Source organism: Danio aesculapii, chromosome 20, assembly GCF_903798145.1.
Source record: "Danio aesculapii chromosome 20, fDanAes4.1, whole genome shotgun sequence".
NCBI lineage: Eukaryota > Metazoa > Chordata > Actinopteri > Cypriniformes > Danionidae > Danio > Danio aesculapii.
Window position 1 is genome coordinate 21200113 of NC_079454.1, and position 27089 is coordinate 21227201.

A 27089-nucleotide genomic window follows, 5' to 3' on the forward strand; every position below is an offset into this window, starting at 1 on the left:
TATATCACCAATTAAATTGCTTTAATTATTTAAACCGTGATACTGCTTATCTAAAACGTTTGTTTTGTTGATGACGAAAATACAATCATTGCGTGGGACTGGTGCTGTAGGCTAGTCAGTGCTGCAACCTGTTGATCAAAGTAACAGGCGGAATGTTAGCTTGTCATATGTTTGTATTTCTGATGATGCCTACAAGCTGATGCTCACAAATGTGTTGTCATCACGCTTTTCTTTCTGGCTCACAAGCATACAGGCTGTTGTTTCTCTGCAGGGAAAGTCCCCATGACACATGCACCCAGAATCCAATGAGGGTCAAGTCCTAATTACACAGTGGTTCACAGGTCAACTTCAACATCCTCTAAGTGTGGATACAGCTCTGTGAGAACAGCACGACATTTCCCCACAACAAAGAAGTTACTTGAAAAACTTTTCAATTCTTCTACCAAAATCTGAAAAAAATCCAAACCAAAAAATGTAAATTATATGCTCTATAACCTGTATGGAGTGATGAATGAACTGAAAATATAGGGAGAAGAAAGATTGTTTTTTTGTTTTATTTTTACACTGTTGCACTTCTATCTCTCATTCAAGGGTTTCTGATGATACCGCAATGACCGAGAGTGACATTTTTTCTGGTGCTGTATAAAAAACACAGATTCTTGATCGCAAGTAACATAGACTATCAAACACAACACTTTAGAATTTTAGCCCTGGAGCATTTTAGGGTGTGTTCATACTTTTGGATGATTTGGTTAGAGTAAAACCAACTGTAATTGCTCTGTTAGTGCGGTTCACTAATAGAGCAAGTGTGAACACTTATGCACACCATATAAACAGATTAAGGCCGCTAAAAGATGGATTTGTTAGGAACATTTTTGTGTGATTTCAGAGAAATATAAACATGACACAAATCAAAAACATTCAAATAAAAAACAACATAATATGTCACATGATGCAACCATACAACAGAATGAGTGAGCATACCTGGTAATACTGCTCAGTACAGTGTGGTAAACACATCTCTGTGCAGCAAATCTTTGCTTTTGGTTTGTTAGACTGGAGTTGCTGTTGCTGTTTTGACTTTTTTATGCACGGACACCATTGTTTTGGATGTTAAGTTTGTTAGAAAGTATACATTTGTGTTCCAGTATTCAATTTATATCAATCATCCACCAGCAGGGACAGAAAACAGCTCTGTGGGTTTTTTTTTTTTGTAGCTCCTGCTATACTACACTATCATTTTGAGCAAGAATCACAGTTTTAGACAGTTGTTCTGAAATATGTTCTTCTGATCAAATATGTTCTTCTGACCTGAGTTATGTTCTTCTGGCCTTTGCTCCAGTTTATCCTATGAATAATTGCAAGAGGCATTAGCAAAACGAATTTTACGTACTGTCAAATTTATGAATCGCCAAGAGATTGCTCTGGAAAAAGCCTGATTCTTTGGTCGATTAAGTGAGTTGGCTTTCTCATCCCAAGCAAAACACTTTAGAGCTTGTTAAGTTAGGCCAAGACCACCTCAATCAAGTGTTCTCTCAGTGAGTCTTTTTGTGCAAAGCAGGGGTCTAATTTTAAATTTTGCATAAAAACCGTCTCAAAGTAAACGTACACCAGAATAAATCTAATTTATTTATTAATGATTATGGCATATATGATGATTTAAAGTGGTTCAGTTTGGTCAAAATTAAGTTATACAATATACTGTATGTTTACCTAAAGTTTACTTTCAACTGTGCACATTCTCCGGTTCTGTGCACATTCTCCTGTTCTGTGCACATTCTCCTGTACCTGTGCCACAATTATAATTGAGACCCCTGGTGGGTGCACATATCAGGGTGTTAAGTTTCAAAAAATAAATTTTAGGCCTTAAAATGTCTAAAATTTACTGAAATATATTGTTGTGGCTTCAATCATTTTAAATGGATCTTAATTTTCCTCTGTCCAAGTAAAGCTACCCAATCGGGCCTCCATTCATCAATCACCAACAATCCATCTTAATAAAAGTTTTATTTTATTTAAGTTTTTTTTATTGCAAAGAGCTACAATTCAAAACAGCTGTTAACCATTTTTACAGCAATTTCTCCAAATTAGATTCCCTAATACCCAGGGAAAAGAAAACAATTACACAGTTCCTCATGATAATAACAGAGCAATATATCCCTTTACGTTATCTTCCATTCAAACAAAAACTATTTACAGAAGTAAGCGGGAGTAGACATTATATTTATAAATAGGCATGAAACTTAAGGTTTTATAACAGAAACGTACTTCGTGGAATAGAATTTATACTCAGTCAATTTGGACCAAAAGCCAACAAATATATATTTTTGATTATTTATTTAATTGTCTCCACAATAAATATACTTTTCACAAACTTGTCATTTAATTTTTTTTAAAAGAAATAAAAGAAATATGTTGAAAAAAGTGTATACAATGGATTTTTTTTGTTTTGACACATTTAAGAAAGTCGCTAAGAAATAATTACATTTAATTTTTTAGTTTATCAAGCAAAAAAATTCAAAAATTTTATTCATAATGGTCTTAAAAGGGCCTTTAAAAGTCTTAAACTTTAAACCTGGAGAAATCCTGATATATGATAATTATGAAAGTGATAACTTGCCAGGTAAGGGTGCATTCACACCGGCCACATTTCCTCTCTATACTTTGGTTCGTAGTGGTGTTATTCCAAGTGACACATTTATATTACATTTATAAACATTGCCTCATGAAAGTGAACTGAACCAAGGAAAAATGCTAAATTTATACACTTCTAAATCAGAGAACAAAGCAAACAAGCTACAAGTATGAAAATAAATCATTCTGTTTCATTTAGAACTAGAATTTAAATCATTCATTTAGATTTAATTTATGGCTCTCTGGTTGGCGAATTTTTAAACTCATAATCTCATTTAACTCATAAGAACTTAAAGCAGGTATTGTCAAATGATCTTCCATTGCACATTTCTTTCTAATGGTTTATGATCAAATATGGCGTTTATCTGTGCTGTTTTAGAAAGAAGAACCCTTTTTTGTTTGTTGTAACTAGGGGTGTAATGGACCACGGTTGATCCATGATTCATACGAATCACAACCCACAGTTTGGAACACACGTCACCCGCGGATTAATACTTTTTTTTTTGCAGATTAATCCTAAATTTGTAATGATCACTGAGAGATCGCCTCTCACGTCATTAAAATCACATGTATGAAAGCATTTAGGCCTTCCTGTAAAATATAATGATGAAGGAAGAAGTTGTGGTAGGTTATTCGGGATGTGGTGGTGGAATCAGGTTATTAAAGGTGTTTTCTGTCGCTTGTTTAGCCTGCATTAATGCATTCAGTGTAAGCTGCACGATTAATCTTTAAAATATCAGGATCTGAACACCAATGCAACATAAATTCTAAATGATGGTGATATGCATATGTTTATTAACCCTTCGAATTGCTGCATTCAAATCTGTGTTTGAAAAACACAAAAATCAAGAAAGAGATTCAGTCTTTAGTCTTTTGAGTTAGTTATGAAGTTACAAACAGTGAAAAAACACAGAAGTACTGGGATAACAGTTTATAGTTTAGATAAAGACATTTATGTTTATGGTAAGATTAAAATCATCGACATATGCATTTAACTTAATGCTCAAAAATGAAAGTTGTAGGCAGCAATTACATTATTTAACCAATAGGTTAAACAGCCGTCAAAAATATGCCACCAAATAATTCTTCAAAAATAATCCATTTAGCAAGGAAAAATGAATTCTTATGAGGGAATAACTGAATCATTTATTGAAAATGAGACTAAAAATAATTATCGCTGTACAAATTATAATGTTCGATTTATACGTTTAGCGTTATGAGCGACAGTAATAACAGTGAATTTCTCAGCACTGAATATTTTACAGTTTACTTTTATTCAGCTAATTATTTTGTCATTTTCTTCATTCATTCATTTTCTTTTCAGCTTAGTCCCTTTATTAATTATGGGTCGCCACAGTGGAATGAACCGCCATATTTCCTCATTTTATTTCAAATAAAATAACAGGTTCTAAGTTCTGCTTGTTAAAAACAAAAGTCTCTTGCAGTACTGTGAGATACAAACCGTGAGATTTGTGATCTGTTACACCACTAGTTGTAACTTGCTCCAGCTGAACAGGCTCAGGACAAACTGACAGACTGAACTCATTCATTCATTAATTCATTCATTCATCCATTCATTCAATGAACTGCCATGAACTCATTCAAGGAGTGAGGAAAACTTATAACTCTTAGGAGTTATAGGAGTTGGAAAGACATTCAGGGAGTGTGTCTCTCAGTCGACTCTTCTGGTTGAATTAAGATGATGAGTTATGATGAGGCGGCTGTCCAAAGGATGTTAAATGGATGCTGTCACGAAACAAAAGTTTGAATGAAGACATGTTGTTAATGAAAGAATGTTAAGGGAGGCAATAAAAGGCCTGAATGAGCATGTTTTTTTAAAAGTGTTTTCTTTTTCTTTTGATATTTAAATACTTTCTTATATCCCATCTAAATAAAACGAAGACACAACTTTAAGTTTCCCAGGAGACTTTATTCTAACTAATTAAAGACAGCGAGAGTTTTTGGGAAACCTAGATTCACAATTAATCTAGGTAACTTTACGTTTAAGGAAATGAAACAGTTCTCGTTAGGAATAGAGGGCACATAAAGGGATTTTATTTGGTTCCTTTATAGTCTTCTGGCAAACAGATGTGGTCAAACTTAAGTCATGGTATGTAAAAGTTAGCGATGCTTAAACACTCACTAGAGAAATTATTTAGAGTACATGTAAGTGTAGAAAGAGTAATAGAAAGCGAAAGGGTCGGAGAGTATAAAGACAATATTCTTCCAGGGCCAATCAATCAATTGCATTCATATTAGGCCCCACTACTGTCTCCAAATGGAGAGGGGCCTTAACACGGCATCATAATAAAGTAGCGAATTGTCACATAGTGGCCTACTGCCCGTGATAAAATGCACAGAGCTCCCATTGTAATCCAATGAAAGCTTTACTGTGCAGCTATGCTAGAACTGCCATTAAATGAAAAACTGCAGTAATGGAACAATTTGTAATAGGAAGCACTGGGCATATAGTGTAATCAAATTATCAGTCAAAATAAAATTATTGAATTTTTTTACAATGTATTTGGATATATTTTTATGTTTATATCAGTAATATATCAGTTATAGCACTTATATACTTGTTTGATTTAATATAAACTATTAAACAACACAAATTTAGGTTTGGTAAGATTTATTAATGTCTTTGACACGAGTGCTTTAATTATTTAATCACACCACCGCAAAAAACATTCATTCATTCATTTTCCTTCAGCTTAGTTCCTTATTTATCAGGGGTCGCCACAGCGTAATGAACCACTAACAATTCCAGCATAAGTTTTATGCTTGGACTGTGGGGGAAACCGGAGCACCCGGAGGAAACCCACGCGAAAAAGGGGAGAACATGCAAACTTCCCAAAGAAATGCCAACTTGCCCAGCCCAGACTCAAACCAGCAACCTTCTTGCTATGAAGCAACAGTGCTAACCACTGAGCCAAAATGCCGCCCACAGCAAAAACAGTAATATAATAATATATAACAGTATATGATAATACCAGCCGATTTGAATGTTATCACTCGATTGAATGGGCATTATCAGTGGTTATCAGCTGATAAATATGGGCCAGTATGAGCCTACTAGTAGGCTCAGAAGGCTGTTATCATACATCCACATGGTTAATCAGCTATACATCACATATGGCTGTGGCCGGAAGTTAACTAGAATTATTTATATTGTTTATTAAATTTCCTATAGATTGTATTTTATTAACGTCTTCCCCTACCCCAACCCTAAACTCAACTGTCACAGTAATGTAAAAAAAGATCTGGATCTGGAGTCTTCTCAGTTAGTATAGCTGATTATCCATGTAGAGGGATGATAACAGCCTCCTGAGCCTACTAGTAGGCGCAGAAGGCCCCTACTAGCCCATATCTATCAGCTGATAATCAATGACAACGGCCATTCAATTAAGTGATAACTTTCAAAACGGTGATAATACCATGTAATATTATTGCAATTCACAATAACTGTTTAAAAAGCTGATTATTAGCTATCATCTGCAGTCATTATGTCACATTATCCTTTGTAAAAACCTATACATGCTTATTTGGTTGCTCAAGAACCATTTATTAATATTTTTATTGTTATTGCAAACAATAGTTGTGCCTAATTTTAGTTTAAGTTGTGGTGCTTTAAATTTTCATTTCAATACCCATGTCTGTGTGGACAGCAGGGCTTAAGGTTGTGACTGAATTCAGTTGTAGTTTTGTATTTTTCTTCAGTGATTCTGCTTTTTAACAGCAGGAGTTCATTATTTTCTGTGTTTTAAATCTTTGTGGGAGAGGGACCAGTTGGAGAAGTTAATTTTACTCTGATGATTTTGCTGTGTATCAAATTGTGTATAAAAAAAGTCTACTTTAAAGAAAAGATATTAGTTAAAGAGTTGTTTTTAAATGGGGTATTAAAAAATTAAACAAAGTCAATAACCTTGATTGATTAAGTTATTAACACATTATTCCCTAATTCGCCATTATTTATGTACTTACAAGGTATTTGAACATTTGACAAACTATACACAAAACCACAGATCTCTTAAAAGATTCGTTTTTTTTTTTTGTTTGTTTGTTTTGTTTTGTTTTTTTATTAATCTAGACACCTTCATGATTATGTTGATAAACAAAAACAAAAATTTATTAACATGAATGTTGCCTTTATTTGGGAGGGTTTGCCTTTATTTTGCATCCTGGAATTAGAGGTAGGAAGTTATAAACCTCATGTGACAGGAATTAAATGCTCTTTTTCTTTCTTGAAATCTTTTATTTGGTTTTTTGTCTAGATGTCAGTGAGAATTAAACATTGATTACATGTAGAAAATTACTTATAAAAGGAAAACGGCAACTATGAACTTGGGCCATACTGTAAATAGGTTAAAACAGCTTGTGTAACTTTTAAATTAAAATTAGAACATGATTTACTTAGTTTAAGTAGTTACAACGACCTAAATTCAAAAAAAAAAAAATTTCTTGCTTGTTCAAACTACTTATTTAAAATAAGCTGAATCAACACAATTCTTGAGATTTCATTTGGGACAACATGAATGAATCGTGTGGAACCCTGCATTTTTTACAGTGTAAAAGCATATGCTGTCAGGACGAATTGATCATACTTTTTTTTCACAATGAACTTTCAAAACAATTCTGTAAAAAAAGCCAAAAACAGAATTTAGACTTAGCCTCAAGTGACATTATATTCTTGTCACTAGAATCACACTGACTGCAATCTACAGAACTCAACCCAAGTGCATGCGGGACTATGTTTCCGTTCATAAATCCCATGGGATCAGAATTCCCTTGTCCAAAACAAACCAATGACATTCCCAGTCCATGACACAGTGCCTGCTAACGTGTTCGAGATGAGTCATCGTCTAGTTTGGCTCACACTAGAGTCTTAACAAAATCAACTAATCCACCAATGATATTGCATTGTGGATATTGCCACGAGCTCAATACTGAAATGCCTACAGCAGGAAAGCCAGAGTTTGTTGTAGTCGGAAACAGTCTAGGGAAGTAGCGGATAATTTTTTAATAATAAACACTTGTCTGTGCATTGCTAATTTATCTCTTTGTGCTGCAAAACTCCATTCATCACAGCTGCATTATCACTGTAAAAACGAAGTTACTTTAACTAATCAGTTAATCAAGCTAAAACGACTTTTATACAATGTTTAATTTAATATTTTTAGTCAGATTGAAATGGTTGAAGTTGAGATGGCTAGAAAACTTATTTGAGTCAACAAAAAAATATTAAGCAGGAAAACATAAGGCAGCAAGAATTTTTGTACATTTGTACATACTGTACATTCAGTTTGATTTGAACTTTGCTTAAATTGACAGATTTTTATTACTATTTTTTAACTTACTATTGTCAAGAAACTGCTGAACTATGCACAATAAAAAAGCACTTTCTATTAATTATAGTAAATATGTCATTATAGTAAAGGATACTTAATGATCAAGTTTTATAGTTTTGAAGAAATAGTTAAATTTATTGCTGTTTATGTTATCCATAATCCTGTATACATGGATTTTTTGGTTGGTGGTACTGCTAACATTCCCGATTTGATTAGTGACTAGTTAATCGAAAGAATAAAAGTTTAAGGATGAGTGGTTGAAAAGCTGTTCTCTCCAAGAATTATAACCATAAGATAAAGTTCTAAAAACTGCTTAAAAATCTAATAGTTCACACCAAATGACAATCATTTCAATTGAAGTGGTGAACAGGTTCACACAAGAAGAGATGCGGTATTGAAATCTGCCTCTCCATGCTATTAGTGTTGTGGATGGAATATACACTACCTGACAAAAGTCTTGTCATCTATCCCAGTTGTAAGATCAACAAATAATAACTTGACTTCTAGTTGATTAGTTGAAAAAGTATCAGAAGGTAGATTTTTCTGATGAATCATCTGTTGAACTGCGTCTCAATCCTCACAAATACTGCGGCAGACCTATTGAAACCCACATGGACCCAAGATTCTGAAAGAAATCAGTCAAGTTTGGTGAAGGAGAAATCATGGTTTGGGGTTACATTACTGGGGCGTGCGACAAATCTGGATGGCAACATCAACAGCCTGAGGTATCAAGATATTTGTGCTGCCCATTACATGTCAAAACATAGAAAAGAGCAAATTATTTAGCAGGATAGCACTTTTTTTCATACTTCAGCCTCCACATCAAAGTTCCTGAAAGTAAATGAGGTCAAGGTGCTTCGGGATTGGCCAGCCCAGTCACCAGACATGAACATTATTGAGCATGTCTGGGGTAAGATGAAGAAGGAGACATTGAAGATAAATCCAAATAATCTTGATGAACTCTGGGAGTCCTGTAAGAAGGCTTTCTTTGCCATTCCAGATTATTAATAAGTTATTTGAGTCATTGCAGAGATGTACAGATATGGATGTCCAAGTTCATGGGAGTCATACACAATATTAATTCTTTTTTCACTGCACCACTTTATATTCTATATTGTACATATTTTTCTGTTAAGTGACAAGACTTTTGTCTAAGCAAAGTCAGACCTTACTGTCCTAATTAAATAACTAAAAATCAAGGCATGATCATATTATTATTTTGGTAAAATAAGTGTAATCTAGAGGCCTTTGCCTTTCATATAAGCCACTTCTAATACCAAATGATCAACTAGAAGTCAAGTTATTATTTGTTGTACCAAAACTTAGATAGGCGACACGACTGCTGTCAGGTACTGTTGACTTAATTATAATTATACCGGACAAAAAAGGACCAACAGAGATTTTCTTAGAGTTGTATTTTGTGGGTTTAATGTATTTGAAAACACAGGCAGGAATTAATATCAACCTCTGCATAAACAGATGAGTTTTATGAAGTTCAGAAAAACGCTGTATGTGACACGATGCATAAAACATGCATTACACACTACTTTAGCAGTGTACATGTGTCTCATGTTGCCACATTACAGAAGCAAACAGCAAATTTCACAATATACATATTAAACTAACAAAAGATACAGTAAACAGACCTTATGCCTCTTTGGGGTGGTGCTGAATAAACAGTATTTTTATGAGTTTTGCGCTTTGACAAGCTGTAAATAGATAATGTTACTCTGTGGCCATGCACGGCTGATTGCTTCCTACTGTTCCTTAAAGCATTTTTAAAACTAAGACTACCACATACATAGGAAATACAATGAACTGTTTTACGGTCACGCTTTATTTTGATGGTCCATTTGTTATATTGCATCTACATGTCAACTAATTCTCATTAGATTATAAGTAGACTGTTAGGTTGGGGTTAGGGTGTGTGTTAGTGTAAGCTGACATGTACTTGAAAAGTTTCTTATAGCCAGTTAAATGTCTGTTGAAGGAGCAAATCAACAGATATTAAGCAGACAGTCTACTAAGGGCGCACTCACACTATGCTATCTGAACCTTGCCTGCAGGCCCGTTTGCTGGATCGTTGGAGTAGTGTGAGTGCTCTGAATTAGGCCCTAGCCTGGTTTGAAGAGGTGTGCCAGAGCGCGGTTCACTTGGGGTCACTTATGATCTTGGGATCTCACTTGGGGTCTTCAGTTTTGGGCTTTGCACTCACACTAACTGAAGACGAGACGTGACTTTTAAGGGACTGTTTCATATTGATTTATTAATCATTTTTACTGTTCAATAAATGCAAACTGTCGTAGGTTATTAAAGACGCAAACCCCTCACTGCACAACAGCTGCACCTTCAGCAAACCTCCTAATTCCTGCAGCACGAGGACTTTATGATTGTTTATGAGCGTCAAAAGTGGCTGATCTGTTCCACGACATATTTGACTGCGTGTCACTGCATCTCAAACGACTAAACCGATATAAAGTAATCTCCACTTTGCTGTGAAAGAGTACTACTTAAACTGAACAGCGCATCATCAATTGTACATTACCATGTACTTATCATTCAGCTATGCCTAAGTATGTCCAGATTTTCATTCAATGGCACCTACATTTCCAAAATACAAAACTGCAATGACAAAGATAGCGCTGACTTTTCCCATGGAGGACCATATATACTTGCAAAATAAAAGAAAGTTTTGCAAACAAAAAATAAAGTATTGCGCAAAAAAAAAAATAAATAAATAAATAAATGCAAATCTCCAAAACTCGCAAAGCAAAAATTTATTTTTGAGAAATATAAAAAATTTTTTATTGCAAATATTTTAGTTTTTTTTTCGCTGCTTGATTTTAATTTGCAGTTCTTCTATTGTTTGCAAATTTCATTTTTATTTCTCAAAACTTAATTTTCCCTTTGTAGTTCTTTATTTTTGATAGCAAAATTCATTTTTATTTCTCAAAAATTGATTTTTACTTTGCGATTTTTAGAGATTTGCATTTTTTATTTATTTTTTTGCTCTAATTAATTTTTTGTTTGCAAAACTTGCTTTAATTTTGCAATTATATATGGCCCTAAATTGACTCCATATTTACATATTCTGCACAGTCGTTACCTAACAATGTAGTAAACAGCTTTCTCACTGATACAGCAAACATGTAATGGTCATGCAGTGTGAACATGGTAAACGAAGGGCAGAGGAACAGAGATCAACTGAACTCAGGTTTGGACCAGGCACTTGAGTCATGTCAATGTACCATTATTTCTGAATAGTGCGCTATCATAATTATCAAATTACAGTAAAGATGCCAATATATTTATTGCTAAAAGACAATATTAAGGCTATTTGGCATGGTAGATGAAAGTCCACAATGGAAGAATGGGCAAGTGAGCTTAAAAAAGCAGCAACAATAAATAGTTAGCACTTGAGAGCTGATGCAGCAGTGGGGGAATGGAAAGTGTTTAAATTAAATTTGCAGACCCTTGCCTGTTCTTGCAGGCTAAATCTTCTAAATGCACATGAAGCATCTGACTCAAATGTCTATGAAAGAGAAAAGAGGTGGAAGAATGAGCATTGATGGGATTTCTGATGCCCCAAAATACGTTTCACAACACTCGGTCAGACTTGAGCGAAACCGTAACACAACAGTGATTTCTCCAGGCCACTGAATGGGGCGGTGGTTTGAGCTCGAGCCTCATGGGAAAAAGCTACTGACCTGATTAACGGTCACCAAACTGGCTCTAAAACCTTTACCTCAGATCACCCCAACCTTGTATTGTAGTTACAGATCCAGATTGGTTGCTTGGATTTCTGGCCCCAATTCACAGATTTCTGCTTTAGTCTCCTTATATATAAAAAAAAGACACCCCTTACATAAGAAAGAAATACATTCAGGGTCCCCTAGACCCCACTGTTGGCTCCTTCAAGCCTCCTTTGACTTCACTTATGATGCCTCTGAGAAAATGCACTCGTCATCAAGTCAAAGAATTAGTAAGTGAAGAATAGCTTGTGTGTTTGCTCTGAGTGAGTACTCCTTATTTAGCCTGGCCTCAGGAGGGGAACAGAATAGTGCTGGTAAAAAGACCTGTCAGAAACAGCTGATATGCTGCGACAGACTCAAGGCCACTGTTTCAGGTCCATCTTCACAGACTACAGGGAAAGAACTTCTAAGCACATGTAATCAAAACACCGCTTGGCTGGTCTATCACAGCTGCTCTGCCTAGCCTCCTTCTTTCAGAAAAACATCACCCTGGAGGAGCCCTCACACCATTGGTCCACACGGCTCCTCAGTGACCTCCTGTTCCTCCATGTGGCTATAAGCTCAGAGCATCAGAACTGGAGCTGTTTTGAATTTGTCTCTTTTCTTCACTGTTGAGCACATGATTGTTAAAATTAGCATCGAGATTAGCAATCGCTCAAAGCGATGTGTTATGACTGAAAATTTCATTTGAATTTTAAAAGGGTGCATAGTCCCATCCTAATTATAATCGTAATTTATGAAACAAATATTATGCCCAGTTGAGGGAAACAGGAAAGCTAGAGCAATGACTGCTTCAGGGTTTTTGGTGTCTTTTAGTATTTTATATTTATGACTAACTTCAATTAATGCATGCAGTGTATTATGTTTTGGGAAACAAACAAAACAGCTTTTCTCATAACGAACATTAAAAAGTATCTATGATGAAAATCGTCTTTTGTAAGCTGTTTGAACTGAACTGTGTGTAGGTATAGTGTGTCCACTGTCATATTGAGGTGATAGAAACACAATAAGTCTCTTTTTTTTAAATTTCCTGACGTTAAAATAGGATCCAAATCCCCCATTTTGAGGCCCACCACAACGTGACGTCTTCGTAGTAACGCATATAATCATATCCACAGGACAGGACATGCGCAAAGCAAACGGGATTAAAAGATCTGTTCAGCTCTCTGTGATCATCAGTCATCTTCAAATGTGATTCAGAATGAGTTTGACAAGTTTAAAACGTGTTTATGCATGTTTGTAATGAATTACAGCGATTTTACAGTCTTTACCACAACTGCATGTCAGTACAATTATAAAAGTCGTTTCAATACCGGTTTGTGGACGTTAAATCAGGTTTATTTTGTACATTAACAATGGATAGCCATACAGCAGTTGATATTAATGTGTATCCTGTCACATTTGCGTGCAAAGTTAAATGCACACTGTGTGTGTGTGTGTGCGTGCGTGCGTGCGTGCGTGCGTGTGTGTGTGTGTGTGTGTGCGAGCATGCGTGAACTTTGTAACGACATTGTGTGTAACTCGTCGAAAGACTTGAAATAACTCTACAACAAATACATCAAATAATCATTGGAAAGTTCTTACTGTAGTATTTCTCACAAATGTTACGTGAGATCTGCTTCCTTCATGTCTGTCACTGTGCTGTTTATCTGATGCAGCCGAGAATGAGATTGAGGCACACTCTGACAGGCACATGGGAATGGTGGGTAGGGAGAACTAGCATTAATGTCACAGGCAAAAAAAAACAATGTTCAGAGCTGAAAATTCTAATATTCTGAAAGGTATAATAAATAATCTGATGGGTGTTTTGAGCTGAAAATTTACAGACACATTCTGGAGACACAAAAGGGTCATCTTAAATCTTGAAACAGGTCGAATTGCCATTCTTTCCCCCATCACTTCTTTTGTAGGATGGGCTGAGCATTCAATCCCTCAGTATTGTTTATTAAGCTGTGCAAATTCCAAAGAATAGGATAGAATTACCATTAAAGTTGTTTATGCGATAACTTGTGCGTTAATATAGAAAACATGGGCAGGGATCAAAATCTGAGACTTTGACAAAGATCAAGATGTTATGGTAAGGGGACTCGGTTAGAATATCTTTGAAATTTGTAGGTCACAATGGGCACGTTTGCTGAGGTCCAAGTGCGATTGTTTCCCAGCATTGGTCTAGTTTTACAGTCACCCATCAAAACGTAGTGCATTTGCATTCATTTTATGGCATCACAAACACACAAAACCTACATTTCATTTTGGGTCGTTAACCCTGTGTGCTTCTGGGTCCACATGATATCTTTCATATAACAATTTTTATATGTAAAACAAAATTGCACCCTATATTAAAATGCATTGCCAGTATGACTAAGGATGCTTTCATACCTGTGGTTTGGTTCATTTGTTCTGGACCAAGGGCAACAAATACATACATTCTAACATTTATCTGCGTTTTTTTAAATTTCACACCACACTGAAGGCTCTGGTCTAAACCAGTTGAAACACGTTCGCCTCACAGTTGCACGTTCGCCTCACAGCAAGAAGGGTGCTGGTTCGAGCCTCAGCTGGGTCAGTTGGCATTTCTGTGTGGAGTTTGCATGTTCTCCCTGTGTTTGCGTGGGTTTCCTCTGGGTGCTCCAGTTTCAAGTCCAAAAACATGTGGTACAGGTGAATTGGATAGGCTAAATTGTCCGTAGTGTATGTGTGTGAATGAATGTGTATGGATGTTTCCCAGTGATGGGTTGCGGCCGGAAGGCCATCTGCTGCATAAAAACATATGCTGGATAAGTTGGCGGTTCATTCCGCTGTGGCGACCCCGGATCCCATCAGCTGAAAAAATGTTGCACAAGCAATATTTATGATAAGAAAGTTATACACAGCAGCAATACAAGCAGCCTTTATAAACACTTACAGACAACACACCCTGACACTTAAAGAAGCGGAACAAAAGCAAGCTTCCCAGTGTTCCTCTGCTCAGTCTCCCCCTGTCCGACAAAAGACATTATAGGAGAGTTTAAAGGAGGCAATCCCCCCCCCCCCCTCAATTAAACAATTGCTTGCTTTATTGGCATGACAAATGTTTTCAAATGTTTTGCCAAAGCATTTATAAAGTTTACATTAAAAAGAACACACACACACATGTGTATGTATGTATATATATATATATATATATGTATATATATATATATATATATATATATATATATATATATATATATATATATAGTAAACACAGAAAATAGTATAGTATTATAATATATAGTATAATAATAAAAATTAAATACAAATAATAAATAAAATAATAAATCAGAATAATAAATAAGCTCTCTCTTTCTCTCTCATTATCATTACATGAATAAGAATAAATATAAGTGTGTGTGTGTATCTGCGCAGTGTGTATATACAGTATCAATGTGTATGCAGTGTAGATAAAATATGGATGTGTGTGCGTGTATGTATATGTCACACACACACACATTACAGTATATATATATATATATATATATATATATATATATATATATATATATTTACATGTAGTGATTTTTTTAATTAACATTATTTTGAAAAATTACATTAACATCGGTATTGTGAAAATGTTAACACAAAGTATCGGTATCGTATCGCATTAAAAAATTGTGTTATCGCCCATCCCTACCATATGACTTCAGCAGACTTATTGGTGGAGTTTTTATGAAAAATTGTATGGGTCTGTGTCAATTTTGTATCTTAAATACAGCAAATTAAAAGCAGAGCTCTTTTGAAGACTTTAAAGATGAGCTTGTTTTGGGATAATCAGTGGTGTTCATATGTGTTAACAAATCGGCATGGCCATCTATATTACTGTTAAAAATATTGGAGTGCTTCATCAGATTCATCTGTGGTAGATTTCAGCAGAACATTTTGCGGCGCATATTCTCATGGGATATTGAAGAGGTTTGTCTGCGGTCCTTTCCAGAAGCTTCTTGTCTCATCAATTTTAATGACTAGAAGGTCATTTGCCATGTTGGAAGCATCCATGTGTATCTGGCTTATCAAATATTGGGTAAAGTCCTAGGCATTAAATGTGTGTTTCAATCATGAAGTTGAGAAGACCAAATTTATGTGGCTTAAAGAATCTATGATGGCCACCTTTCACGCCGCAGCCACTTTCTATCTTCTCTCACACACACATTCCTCCAAAGTTAATCAGCCTTATCAAAGCATACGTGCTCAGAGCTTTGAGTTTAAGAAGAATGTGGACACACGGTATCTGCAGTTTCTTTGAAACCTCAGTGAAATGTTGAGTCCAGCTGTTCTCCTGTTCTCAGCAGTGGTCCTTTATTGTGTGTTATTTGATAACAAAAGATGGACTTGTGTGTCTGTGTGTGTTTTTTTCTTTTAGTTATGTCAACACAGCCGTTCACTCCCCCTCATCACTCGCAACACAGAATGAAATATGTACACACGCACTCACACAGTTCTTCCCTCCCTCTTTTCCAAAACCGATCACCCCTTGCTGCTGACAGCTGTCCTGTTTCAGATCAACCTCCGTTCCCACCCACAACAAAAACAGCAGGTCCAGAGTCCTGGAGGAACATCAGAGAGATGTGCTTCAGCAGGAGCAGAAACACTGGCTGGACACACTCACTGTTTACCGCCATTTTCTGTTCTTCTCTTTTTCATGCATAATGAATGTGACAAACTGTTTTCTGTTTGTTGTTTTACAGTGAATGTAACAGTATCTGGGAGGCAGCACTTACTGGGATTGTACGATACTGCTGGACAAGTGAGTTAATTCTCCTAAGGTCTATAAAATACTGCCATACAATCTGAGTAAAAGCCTGTATATATCAGAACTATAATGATAACTATGTTAGCATCCACACCAACGAAACATACCATTGTTGTTTTTTTTATTTCAAGCAATTTCTTTCCTCAAAATTTTATCCTTTGACATAGGAATGATTTTGACTGGCTGTTAAAGGGATAGTCCACCTTTTATGACCTTCTCTTTTCTGTTGAACACAGAAGATGTTTTGAAGAATTTTGGAAAGTTACAGCTAGTAGCTATGATTCCTTCCACCTATTTTTATGTGCATGATGGAAATGCCAAGATGTGCATAAATTTTGAAACTGCACATGAAAAACATGCGCATGACTGAGTAGGATAAACTTTTTATTCGATAAGAAAACATAAACTATGATGGAAACACTTTTACTGAACAAATTCCAGTATGCGCATTAAAAAAGTCATGTGATTTTAATATAAGAGATCATGTGGTGATGAAAATGTGTGCGAATGGACAAACCAGCAGGCTGAGCACATTGTAAAATATCTGAAATGTTGTTTTGCTCATTCTAAAGCGCCTTAACTATTTCAGTATTAGTGTTATTATATTATTAATGACCTCCAGAATCAAGAGCGTCTGTGCTCCGCAAGTCTTTGATTAAATAAAGAAAAGATTCTCGCAGCTTCTCCTACCGCAGCAAATTCCATTTTTACTGTTGATATTTGGCACCAGTTAATCAGGAAGTGACGATTTTGTTCGCTTTGACTCGTTGGATTGAAACACTGCTTTATTCACATGTCTTTTATGCGAGAATCCAGTTTTGCGCATAAAGTTAATTCGCATATTTGGATGGAAACATAGCTACTGACATCGATAGCAGGAGGAAAATATGATAGAAGTCAAAGGCTACTGGTACAGCACATTTTCAGTTGTGTAGCAAGCAAAACTTGTCCTAATGTGCAATATTTCATGCATGCAGGAATTTCCATGGTGAAAGTAGCTACGTTTTCATCAAGCTATTTTATGCACATTTTGGATATGTGCATAAATAAATAAATCGGCTGATGTAAACGGCAAGATGCATACACAACATACACAAACATACACAAACTACGAAACACTTTTACCGAACAAATTCCAGTATGAGCATTAAAAAAGTCATGTAAGTCATATAAAAGGTTTTATTTTGGCTAGAATAAAAGCAGTTTTAAATTTTTTATGAACCATTTTAAAGTCAATATTAGCCCCTTTAAGCTAATTTTTTTTCGATAGTCTATAGAACAAGCCATCGTTATACAATAACTTGCCGAATTACCTTAACCTGCCTAGTTAACCTAATTAATCTAGTTAAGCCTTTAAATGTCACTTTAATCTGAATACTAGTCTCTTAAAAAATATCTAGTCAAATATTATTTACTGTCATTATGGCAAAGATAAAATTAGAAAGTTATTTAGAAATGAGTTATTAAAAATGTTATATTTAGAAATGTGTTGAAAAAAAATCTCTTCGTTAAACAGAAATTGGACAAAAACATAAACGGGGCTAATAATTTTGACTTCATCTGTATGTACACTCAGTTTTTTTTTTCATGTTCAAACTACTTATTTGGAATGAACTGATACACACAATTATTGAGATCATTTTTGGGACAACTTGTTTTATGTTCAATCCACTTAAATTTGTTAAGTTAACTTAATTTGTGTTGGGACAACATGAATGAATTGTGCGGAACCCTGCATTTTTACAGTGTATGGTATGTTTTCAATTAATTAATAATTATAGTTACATTTCATTTTTATATATTTAGTTATTTTACAGTTAATGCTATTTGACGGGTTTTTTCTCAACTTAAAAAATAAATATATCCTGTTAAATTAATTTTAAATCTTACATTTATCTACAACCAAACATGAAACAACTATTGCCTTTCACTATGTTTACTTTAACTTGCATTAATATAAATACATCACAAAATAATGTTGCGGACATGCTAATATAACTCTGAATATAAACTCTTTTTGCATCACACTCCCGTTTACTGGCAGAATGTACAGCCTGTTTTGAATAATGTTGTGAATAAAGCTGCAAGCCCTGACTTGAAATTACAACAAACCACAGGCTGAGTAGTTTTTATCACTGTCAGCCCACAATAATGACTTTGATTTGGGCTTATTGCAGTGATTCTTCAAAGGGAAAACTCTCATGACTAGTCAGATGCAGCCTGAAGAGATTCATCTGAATTAAAGCCCAGCTGTTTACTTTTCATGTGCGTCTAAAAGCATCACAAAAATCAGCCTGTAGTATCCATGTAATGCGTTTAGTGTGGAAAGAGTACTAAAAATTAGTACTCAATTACAAGTACTGTTACATTGCTGAAATTATACTCAATTACAAATAAAAGTACTGGTGTTAAAAAGTACTTAAGTAATGGTACAAATTACTCTTCATAAAAACTACTCAGAGTACAAATAACTTTTTAGCTGGTGGTATTGGTGGAATTATCCATAATTACTGAATCAGACAAGAACCAGGAAATAAAACACATTTTACAAAACATGTTTAAAGATACTATAAAGACTTTTGAAACTGTATAAACAGCATTAACTGAATTGTAAGGTGTGGTTTATATAGGAATCACAGAACAACAACCCTAAACATTCATTCATTCATTTTCTTAGTCCCTCTATTAATCAGGGGTCGCCAGAGCGGAATGAACCACCAACTTATCCAGCATATGTTATTATAACGCAGCGGATGCCCTGAAATGCCAGCTCCACAAAGAAATGCCAACTGACTAAGCCTGGGCTTGAACCAGCGACCTTCTTGCTGTGAGGCTATAGCCCTACCCAGTGCGCCACCGTGTCACCCACCCCTAAACATACATATACATATATATATATATATATATATATATATATATATATATATATATATATATATATATATATATATATATATATATATATATATATATATATATACACACATATACATATACAGTACATATACATATACACACACAACCAAATACAAACTTCAAAATACAACTAGATCCATCTCTATCACTCTCTTTTGTCAAGTTTAATCATAATTTAGCCTTTATCCACAACAGATCTGGTGAGCAAAATAGGTTAATGTTACTATGATTGGGTTTATATTTGTCTGTGTTCAGTGTACATCATGCTCTGTGTGTGTGTGTGTGTGTGTGTGTGTGTGTGTGTGTGTGTGTGTGTGTGTGTGTGTGTGTGTGTGTGTGTGTGTGTGTGTGTGTGTGTGCTATGCATATTTATTATGTATATTTATAAGTACATCGGTTCATTCCGCTGTGGCGACCCCAAATTAATAAAGGAACTAAGCCGACAAAAAAATGAATTAATGAATTTAAAAGTACACACACACACACACACACACACACACACACACACACACACACACATGTATATATCTGAGAACATGTTTATTCATATTCATTAAAACGTATTTTTATACACTTACTACACACTATACAAACTACACACCAATCACCAGACATGAACATTATGGCGGAGATATGGGGTAAGATGGAGGAGGCATTGAATATGAATCCAAAGAATCCGGATAAACTCTTGGGAACGCTTTCTTTGCCATTCCAGATGACTTTATTAACAAGTTATTTGAGTCATTGCAGAGATGTATGGATGCAGTCCTCCAAGCTCATGGCAGTCATACACAATATTAATTCTTTTCCCACTGCATCATGACTTCATGTTCTATAATGTACATTATTTTGGTCAAATAAGCGTAATCTACACTGAAAAAAATTATTCAAAGATGATTCCTTGGATTTACTCAATTTTTTACGTTAAGTGGTTGTAAACAATTTATTTGGGTTGAATTTAAACAAACAAATTAAGTTGAACATTGCTCAATTTAATTTGTTTGTTTAAATTCAACACAAATAAATTGATTACAACAGTTTTGCATGCAACACTTTTTTCAGTGTAGAGGACTTTGCCTTTCATATAAGCCACTTCTGATACCAAATAATTGACTAGAAGTCAAGTTATTATTTGTTGTTCCTAAAACTCGGAAAGGCAACAACTTTTGTTAAGTAGTATATATGAAAAAAGTACATATTTGTATATTATTGTAGTATTTTTCAGCATTTATAAATGGAATATTTAAACATAAGCAGCCCTAAATTGCTAAAAATTATACCCTCGCCACTCACATTAAAATGTAGGCATTTTGTACATATTTGTGTATATGAACATGAACAGTAAACAAATATCGTTTTCAAGATATACTGTTTGTTTGTTTTAGTTCCAACATCGGTTTTGATTATTTGTGAGAATAATCCTCTTATACAAAAAAGTATCTTATTCCTATGAGGAATATTCTCTAATAAGCACTTTGCTGACTTTGCAGTGTGTTGGCATTAAATAAGGTGTCGTTTCTAACAGTGCATAAATCGGAATAAATAATGAGGGAATAAACTATTCTTATGCAAAAACATGCCATATTTACAGCAAGAACTGCACTATATGCATATTTTACAATGTAGATGTCTCAGGAACTGCACTAGACTGGTGTGAAATGCTATAGTTTACTGTATAGATAGACATTTACCAACAACAAATAGAATCACTCAACAGTTTTTGCCAGAAGTACTAAAGGCAGCAAAAGTGCGAGCATTGCTGTTCAGCTTAATATAATTATGTATATATTTTAAGATTTATAGCTGTGGCAAGCACAGTGTGAGCAGTAATGACGAATATTTGCTGTGTTTCGGAATCGAACAGACTGACTAATGTAGTGTGCTGCCCATTGCCGTATAAATGAAAGTTGTATAAATGAGTACATCTGCTCCTATAAGCAGTTCAGTGATAGAGAGGAGCGTCTGTGTGATGTCTGGCCCTTCTCTTTCATTGATCGCTGACTACGAGATCAATGGCACTCAGGAAGAACCGACTTTTACAAGATGCTGGCGCTGGTGCTGAGCTGTCATTCGCCATTGATATTTTAAAGGCCCTGAGTAAAATATTCACATTCATTTACATTTCATGAGAGTTGTGAGAGAATTAAGTCATATTTATAAATTGGGTTACATTTAAGCCCAAACATTACATTTAGAAATTTAAAATCCTTGTTTTAAATCTGCTTTTAAAGCAATAGTTCACTCAAAAATTTAATTTATCTTATCTTACTCACCCTAAAGCAATCATCAGTGTGTATTATTTACTTGTTTAGGTGAACACAGTGTAGATTTACATTTTATCCAATGGTGATGAGAGGTGGATGTTTCTTTGAAGCTTCTGAAAGCGCAAAAATCCGTCGTCAAACAAACCCATATGCCTCCAGGGGCTTTAATGCATGTCTTATGAAGCTGATCAATGTGTTTTTTAACAAAAATGTTTCTAATTTTTTTATTCTAAACTCAATGACTTTCAGCAGCTGCTGTGTGAGCATATGTAGCACAAGATATGTTCTAGCTGAAGAACTGGTGAGAGTAGATGGAGGCTAACTAAAGCCAGTAAATAATTGAAAGTGGAAAACTAAAAAAATGTTTGAGGATGCCACTGAGAAGAGAAAAAGAGCTTGAGCCATAGTTGTTTGAACCGGAATACATCATCATAATTAAGTACGTTTACATGGAAACCAATAATCCGATTTTAATACGATTAAGACAATACTCTGAATAAGAGTCTACCATGTAAACAGCAATTTATTTTTATTTATTTAATCCAACTAAGGTCATAATCAAACTAAACAGAAATCGGATTATAGACGTGGAGTATGCTGATTTTAGTCACATTATTGAAGTGCAGTACAGACGTGTAAACACTTTAATCAAACTATTACCATTGTGTAGGATTTACACTGCACATGGCTGTTTGACACTATTCTCTGAACCTACCGAATCAGTGAAGGACCACAGACACCTGCATTGTAACATGCAGAGAATTTTTCTATACGGCGATCATGAAAGGAACATTCAAAAAGCAACTCGTGTAAACACCTTAATCATATTATTGTCTTATTCAGATTAACAGAAACAGACGTCTTTAGAAAGTTTCTTTGGGAAGGGCAAAAGGCGCAGTGAAGGACCCGTGAACTGCCAAGGAATAGATCCGCAACCCATTTGTCAACAATTAGGTAAATCCAACATGTCTGTGCAAGAAGAAGATCAACTCTTGGAGATCACAAATGACAGCAGCCGTTCACATATTGCACCTTTTCCACACACAAGGTCATTATTTCCAATGGAAGTGCGTGGCTTGTGCGCTCACATTGGGAGCAACGCACCAGGTGCGCCCAGTTTAAAACATCCTCAGAATTTGCAGGTGATGAGAACTGACCAATCAGCGTTATATTTTGTATGGATTATACACATTTTGGTTGACTAATTATCTCAGACAAACACTGCAGCGCTTTTTCATTTTCACAATAAATACAACTTGTATCAGAGTTGCAGCAATGTTTTGTCAGCTTGTCATCCTCTGAGAAAAACGGATGATGGTCGCCTAGCAATCTACATACACTCCAACCCGGGCTGCAATAGGGAATATGCAGAGCTATGTTTCTTCCCATACTGATAAACTTCCGGTGAACGGTTCATGTGACTTTTTTCTATTTCACACGGCTCCTTTTACAGCATCGATGTTGTAATGTAATTAATATAAATTCAGTCAACTAGACTTCAGCATTCATTTAGTTGCTCAACTGTAAAACTAGACAAAAAGCTGTCAGGATTAGCAGGTTAGCACAGAAGCTCCATTGAATATACTGGGGTAAAACAAATGTTCATATTTTAAAGACATGATGGAAAAAATGTAATTTAATGCAGTGCTTCTTGTACATTCTGAGACCCACTTTATATCAGATATCACTCAGCCAGTGAAGATTTCTGATTTTTAAGAAAACAGACCTTAAACATGGCGATTTTAACTGCATACAGTTCACCGGAAGCGCTTGACCCAGGTTACTGACAAATTAAAAGTCCTTCTGCATACTTCTGCATATCCCCTATAAAACTGTCACGAGTTGACTGGTCCACGATGATAAAAAGGTTGGGAACCACTGCTTTAGGGTGAATAATTATGGGGTCAATTTAATTTTTGGGTGAACTATTCATTTAAATAGCCAGTCAAGCAGTGTTTTAGTTCAGTGATCTTCAACTGGAAGAGAAACAAATCTGTTAGTGTTCATATTCAGTAACCATTGTTATTAGTGAAGCTAGTAGCCTATTTTTATGCTTGAATTCCCGCATGCATAATATAAAACTCTTCTTTTTCATTGTATGATTTGAAAAATAACAAACACTCTGACAGCTTCCATGCTGAGAGTAATGTTTAGATGGATATGTCAATATGTGATGCTCGTTTTCCTCTCAATAAAACAAACACACAATAAAAAGACAGCAAAGAAGAAATCATAGCATCATGGGAAGTCGTTGAGGTCTTATTGTTGGTTTTGTGTTCATTTCAAGCTATTTTATTTCAATATAGGAAATTTTATTATTTTTAATCTAAACCTTCGTTCAAAAGTTGTTTGGGAGAAGCTTTTCTATCAGTAACAATTTCAGTATTGATCATTAGAGTTCACATTGTTTTATTTTTGTCGTGTGTTATAGGAAGATTACAACCAGCTGCGACCGCTGTCCTACCCAAACACAGACGTTTTTCTCATCTGCTTCTCTGTTGTGAATCCAGCTTCCTATCATAATGTGCAGGAGGAGTGGGTTCCTGAGCTCAGATCCTGCATGCCTCATGTGCCCTATATCCTCATCGGAACACAGGTCAAAACACAATATTCTGATATTATCTTATTATTATTATTATTATTATTATTATTATTAGTAGTAGTAGTAGTAGTAGTAGTAGTAGTAGTAGTAGTAGTAGTAAAGTCAAATGATTAACTGTGATTAAATGGCATCCAAAATAAAAGTTTATTTACATAATGTGCGTTCTGTGGACACCGTAAAAATATCTAAAAAATAAATTATTTTTGTGATTCTTGTTTTTATTTCATTCATTTATTTATTTTGAATTGCATTATGGGACCTTCATCTTTCCTCCAACAACCTTTCATGTTGAAGTTTGGAAAAAAAAAACTTTTATTGACATTTTTAATAATTGGATTAGTCAATGGATTAGTTCATCTGAACAAAAGATGAATAATGACTTCATTCTGCATTACATAATCTTAATGTGCAGAAACCAGAATAATTAAGTTGCAGTAAGTAGAAAAAATAAGATGAGAACTACAAAAATTAAGTTGTACCTAGGAAATTTAAGTGTCACTAACTAGAACAATTAAGTTACACTAATTAAGTGTAATTAACTAAGAAAGATTAAGTTGAACTAACAAGTAAGAAATAGTTGTAGTGCAACTATCAGCACAAAATTTAAATTGCACTTACTAGAAAAATTAAGTTTTGGAAACTAAAAAAATTAAGTTGCACTAACTAGAAAAAAAAGTTAAGAGAACCAGAAAAATAAAGTTGAGGTAACTAGAAAAAAATAATTTACAGCAACTTCTGGTAACTTAAGTTAACTTAAGATTATCATTATAACTGGTCTCATTGTTAGAACAAATGAAGCAATCAAGATATTTAAGGAGATAAAATGAGGCAAAGGTCCCTGTAGAGAAATACAATCTGGCATTATGTAAATTCTTTGAGTGAACCCAGCAAAAGTCTGCATTGTATTTTTTGAACTCCTGCTCTATTTCTTTCAGATTGACTTGCGAGATGACCCAAAGACACTGGCCCGTCTGCTGCAGATGAAGGAGAAACCACTGACCTATGAGCAAGGCCTTAAACTAGCCAGAGAGGTGCTGCATCTTCATGCATTTGCTTTGGTCCAGTTTTCATTAAACAGAAAATGTCATTCCACCACCATAACAGCGTGGAAAAAACACAGAAGGGATTAGTAAGGCCAGGGGGGAAAATTCAGATCTCAATTTCATGTTGTTAAAAGACTGTATGACTTTCTTTCTTCAGTGAAACACACTCACAAATATTTTTAACTAAATGTTTGAGCTGCCTTGATTCTTTAGACAAAATAATGTTTAGTGAATAAACATTGTATTTAAAGAGTTAAATCACTCAAAAATAACCAATTTAAACAAAAATAAACAGGCTATTCACATACAGTAAGTAGTTTAAGCAACACTTTAGTCTAATGAACTATTTTCACTATTAACTTGTGGCGTATTACAGTACCTGCATATTATTAAGATATTGGCTGTTTATTAGTACTTATAAAGTACATATTCTGCATGATCTTATTCTACATCCCTAATATACCTAATACCCAAACATAACCACTACCCTAATAGCTATTAATAAGCAGCAAATTAGGAGTTTATAGAGGCTAAATTAGTCAGTGGTTCATTAATAGAAATTTGTTCATATTCGCAAACACAATTTAAGATAATAAACAGTCAAGCCTGAAATTATTCATAGCCCTTGCAAATTCTGTCTTAAAAAGTTACTTTTATTCAACCAGCGAGTTTTTTTTACCAGAATTGACATAGGCAGTTAATAAGACGATGAACAAGCGGCATCATTGTGAAGAAAAAAAAATCATTAAGCAACTTTGATTGAAAATGTATCAGGGGTATGAATAATTTCAAGCTTAACTGCATATAAAACTAAAAAGAGTGCTAAAACTAAAAAGTTTATGGCTATTAACAAGTAAATGAAAACAGTATGAACAAAAATCCATCTTTGCATTTGTACATTATATTAATTGTAACCAGGGAAGTGACACTGACAACAGGGGTGCGGATCCAAATGCAGGTTTATTAGAATGGTCAGGCAAGCAGTGGTCAAAACAGGAACAAACAGATGTATATGTACAATCCAGAGTCATAGTCGTAATAGCAGGCAAGTGGTCAAAAGGCAGGCAGCATACAGGAATGATCAAACAAAAAGCAAAGGCTCAAAACACGGAAGGCAAGGCAAGGAAACAGTGTTGTAATGTCACTAAAACAGATAACAAGACTCAGCAACAGTGTGTGTGTTTGAGCAGTACTTATAATCTATGAATCAGTCCTTGTGCACCTTCAGCATTGAGAGTGTAATCAGTCAGGATCTGGAACCGGTTGTGTGTGTGTGTGTTGCATGATTGGGTGTTGTAGTCCATAACATGGCAGATTTGTAGTTCATGTGAATGCGAGTGTATTTACCAGCGATCTCTGGATGTTAGATCGCTGGTGATCGTGACATTAATATATTAGTTAAATGCTGTTTAAATGTGGCATAAATGGTGTTGAGAGATTAATGTTTGTATAATTGTAGAAATATTAAATGAATAAAAAATTTTATGCGCTACTTATAAATAAGACGCTATAATAAGTGGTAGGTTCACTAGGTTGTAATTCTGTTGACATTTCTATTCGTAAGTAATGTACTATAAAGCACTCATAAAAACACTGCCAATTACACAAATGACTTCATAATTAACAGAAATGATCCTATGAAGTAAAGAATGAATATGTAATATTACACGAGCTGTAGTGTTAAATGTGCATTTTTTGCAGCTATAAACCTTGACAGAGCTGTTTAAAGTAGCCATTTGATCAGAAATAAACAGAAGCATGC

General features: G+C 34.8%; 1 protein-coding gene across 1 annotated transcript in view; it reads left to right on the plus strand.

The window, feature by feature from the left end:
- Positions 1–27089, plus strand: part of rhoj (ras homolog family member J) — a 31963-nt gene that overhangs the window by 1056 nt on the left and 3818 nt on the right. Inside the window, exons 2-4 of the mRNA XM_056481180.1 lie at positions 16438–16496; positions 24114–24278; positions 25220–25315. Of these exons, the coding sequence (XP_056337155.1) occupies positions 16438–16496; positions 24114–24278; positions 25220–25315 (320 nt within the window). The remainder of the gene's footprint in view (positions 1–16437; positions 16497–24113; positions 24279–25219; positions 25316–27089) is intronic.